The sequence below is a fragment of the Aedes albopictus genome, chromosome 2, assembly GCF_035046485.1.
Source record: "Aedes albopictus strain Foshan chromosome 2, AalbF5, whole genome shotgun sequence".
Taxonomy (NCBI): Eukaryota; Metazoa; Arthropoda; class Insecta; order Diptera; family Culicidae; genus Aedes; species Aedes albopictus.
In genome coordinates this window covers 375704531-375707935 of record NC_085137.1, presented here as the reverse complement: position 1 = coordinate 375707935, position 3405 = coordinate 375704531, and the positions used below count along the sequence as shown (strand labels likewise).

Genomic DNA, 3405 nt, shown 5'->3' with positions numbered 1-3405 from the left:
GTATTCAGCATGACCATTGACCTTGCTGAGAGTGACGGGTTCGGTTCCCGGTCTCTCCACGAGCTTTTATTTAAATATTTAACAAATATGTCTATTGGAGTGCACTTATATTAATTTCGAAAGGATAGACAAATGGCTTCGGGTCAGGCTTCGGGAGTCTTTGCTCTCCGTTCCCTAAACGTGAGGCGTGGACCCCGTGGGCATGATCCAAGTGCAATCATAAAATTGCATAGCAGGCCTTGCAAGACAATCACCTTTTTTGACATTTCATAAAGTTCAGCCGACTAGAGCGGATCACCAAGGATCGCCGAAGAAATTTCCCGTAAATCGTTTTATTTTTTACCGAAGCAATGAATCCCGAATTTCAAGAAATTGTTTCGCCTAGACAGCTACAGCGAAGTCCTTTGCGTGATGCCAGTGCCCATTATGGGCCTCAAAATTACAGTCAAACGAGCAGGATTCGCCCACCAGGCACGATCGGGTCAACGAGTAGGATTCCGCCACCAATGGGACAAAGGCATGTAGCTCAAACCCCAAGTGTACGACCGCCAAGCATGATAAGGCCACCCGGTGGAGGTCAGTTCCAAACTCCGCAAACCGTTCAAAGGCCCTCTCAAATAAGGCTCCCTTCGGGTCTAAAAGCGCCCGGATTTTTCAGGCCTTCGGTGCAAAGTACACCCTTAGGACCGTCTACTAGCTCGCAGAAAGTCATTCCTTTGCCTGGTTCCGCAAACGCGCTTGCGCAAGCTCCAAAACCTTCGCGGATACCAGCACCTCCCATCGGCTCATCGGGTATTCCGACTCCATCAGTATCACGTGTTCCATCTACGTCATTGCTGCCAAAACCAAGTTTTACCCGATCCCAGTCACAATCACGAATAATTCCTCCGTCAAGAACAGTCCTGCCACGAACTTCAACTCCACAACGAACGTCCATTCCTGCACAGGGCAGACGTCCAGGCTCGGCGCCATCTACTGCTGGTCCTTCCAGGGTTCGTCCCACTACAGCACCTACAACGCCTCGTGTGGTTCGTGAAGCGGTACCTTCCACTCCCGTTCGACGACCTAAAGTGCAACTTCCGAGAACAGCTGCCAAGAAACGTATTGCCACTGAAGATGCTAACGCCGAAGTTTACAGCATTGCCGGCCGAGAAGTGGAGTTCGTGGACTATGTTCCTTCTCCAGAAGATGAACCAGCGGTTCGACCTAGCCGGCGAGGCCCAGCTGCACGACCGGGAGCAGTACGAATTGCGAAGGGTATCGTTACAAAGCCATCAGGTCGAGGACAGATTGCCGCTGAACCTAAAACTCCAGTAGCAGCTGGAAGAGCCAGGATAAATCTCCCAAGGACGGCAGCAAAGCAACGCATAACAAGTGAAGACACAGAAGGTGAAGTTTTCAACATCGGTGGCCGCGTTGTGGAGTTTGTTGACTATGTCCCAACTCCGGAAGAACAACCTCCTCCGGAGCCAGTTAGAAGACCTGTTGTGCGTCGAGGCGGAGCTCGCATCAAAATGCCTGAAAAGCCCAGTGATAAACCCGATGGCGCCTCGCCAGTTGTCGAAGCCAAGCAAGCCGTACAAAAGTCCAGAAAAATCCACGAATTTCCAGATGAACCTTCCGTTGCCGCTGCCAAGGAGTTTGCTTCGCAGATAGATGCCGACATACAACGATTCCGACAAATGGGCGCCGATCTGACAGATCTCAAGCAAAGAAAATCTGCTGTTCTGTCCAAAATCAAGAGCATGTATGACCAGGACAAAGCTGAGGATCACGATGTTCCCGCCATTCCCGATGTTGAAGGCTTCAGGGCAAAATACGGCGTTACCCAGAGTCCAAAGATGCGGCAACTCCTGGAGGTGACTACCGACTGGAACCGAACCATATTAGATGACCAAGAGTTTGCCGAAAGTTTAGCGCAAGTGCGACCATTCGAGCCACAACAAAAACCCAAGCTAACTACGGTATTGCAGAGCCTGGTGGAGTCACCAGACAGACCCGATCAAGTCGTGCAAAGACGTTCAGAAATGGAACTCGCTAGACAAGAACGAATAGATAACTACCGACAGCGAATAGAGGCGGCCAAGGAATACCGACGAATACTGGAAGAACGAAGGAAAAATCTTCCAAGTCGGCGGCCTTACTCCAAACAGGAACGGGAAGACATCCGAAGACGATACCAGGAAGCACAAGAATGGACCTACACGGCTCCCACCGAAGAAGAGCTTGACAATGCAATGCGACTGGCCGAAATGATGGAACTTGAAGGCGCCGGAGTTTCGGTGGTGGCAGATCCTAAAGAGACGGTAGAAACCCTGTTCCCGGAAGCGGCGCCCTCGGTTGAAATTAGTAGTGTCGTGGGGGACGTTCCCATACCAAGGGATATCCCCGCGGAAGAAATCAACAACGTAAACGATTTGGATCGAAGCACTGCCGAGGTCGCACTCAAAGCAAGTCTGGTTCCGGTTCCGACGGAAGGCGTTACCAAGAAGGTTCTAGAGGCTGGGTAAGCATCCATGTCATTGATTTTTTGTAACAAAAATAACACTTCATCCCGTTCTCCCTCACAAACAGTCTTCAAGAAATGACAACGGCCAAAATTGAACCGACGCCGCAAAAGTTGGATCCCATGTACGAAATCGATTTGAAGCTTGGTCAACCTCGGCGAAAAAACTACATCCAACTGCAAGGTTCCTCGTATCCGTCGTGGTTTCCCGGGTTTTATAGTATTTTCCCGGGTGCTCCGGGGCTGATCAAAGCCATGAAATCGCCCAGCGCAACACTGCTGACCGCGTTTCGGCAGATGCATTCTTCGGCAAACATTTGAGGTGTGCTAAATTGTAAATTGATGTAATATATTTGAATTTAAGAGTAAACCTATGGCAAAATAAATGCTTATTTGTGAAAACGAAGATTTCCTGGGATTTCTTTGACTAAGTTTGCTGAAGTAATTAACCAGAACAAACAGAAAATTAAAAAATAAACGAATGAAATGATGTTTAGCACGACTTCTACTGAAAATTTATGAGTTTTTTTTTTAAATTTTATAAATTTAATAAACTTTTTTAGAACTTTTTTAGAAGAAACTTTACAGATATTACTACATAGGTATTTGAATATCTGGAGGCATCAAGACATCGCTCGAGAAGTCTGTCTCCAGCGTCTCCAGTTCCGCAAATCGTCCTCACCTTGGTCGACCCACCTAGCACGCTGCGCACCACGTCTTCTTGTACCGGTCGGATGGCTCTCGTGAACCATTTTGATCGGGTTCTGATCCTGACATCCTGATAACGTGACCAGCCCACCGTAGCTTCCCGAGTTGATTCTCTGCGCGTAGATGCCATGTTTCGTGCCATAGGACTGCCGGTCTAATCAGCGTTTTGTAGATGATTCACTTCGTGACGA

The 3405-nt window shown here is 48.6% G+C and overlaps 1 protein-coding gene across 1 annotated transcript; it reads left to right on the top strand.

Moving 5' to 3' along the window:
* The first annotated feature begins 231 nt into the window (after nucleotides 1-231).
* LOC109423305 (titin) lies at nucleotides 232-2866 on the top strand. Its single transcript, XM_019698241.3, has 2 exons — nucleotides 232-2506; nucleotides 2575-2866. Exons 1-2 carry the CDS (start codon nucleotides 351-353, stop codon nucleotides 2825-2827), a joined length of 2409 nt encoding a protein of 802 aa, XP_019553786.3. The 5' UTR covers nucleotides 232-350; the 3' UTR covers nucleotides 2828-2866.
* Nucleotides 2867-3405: the final 539 nt, after the last annotated feature.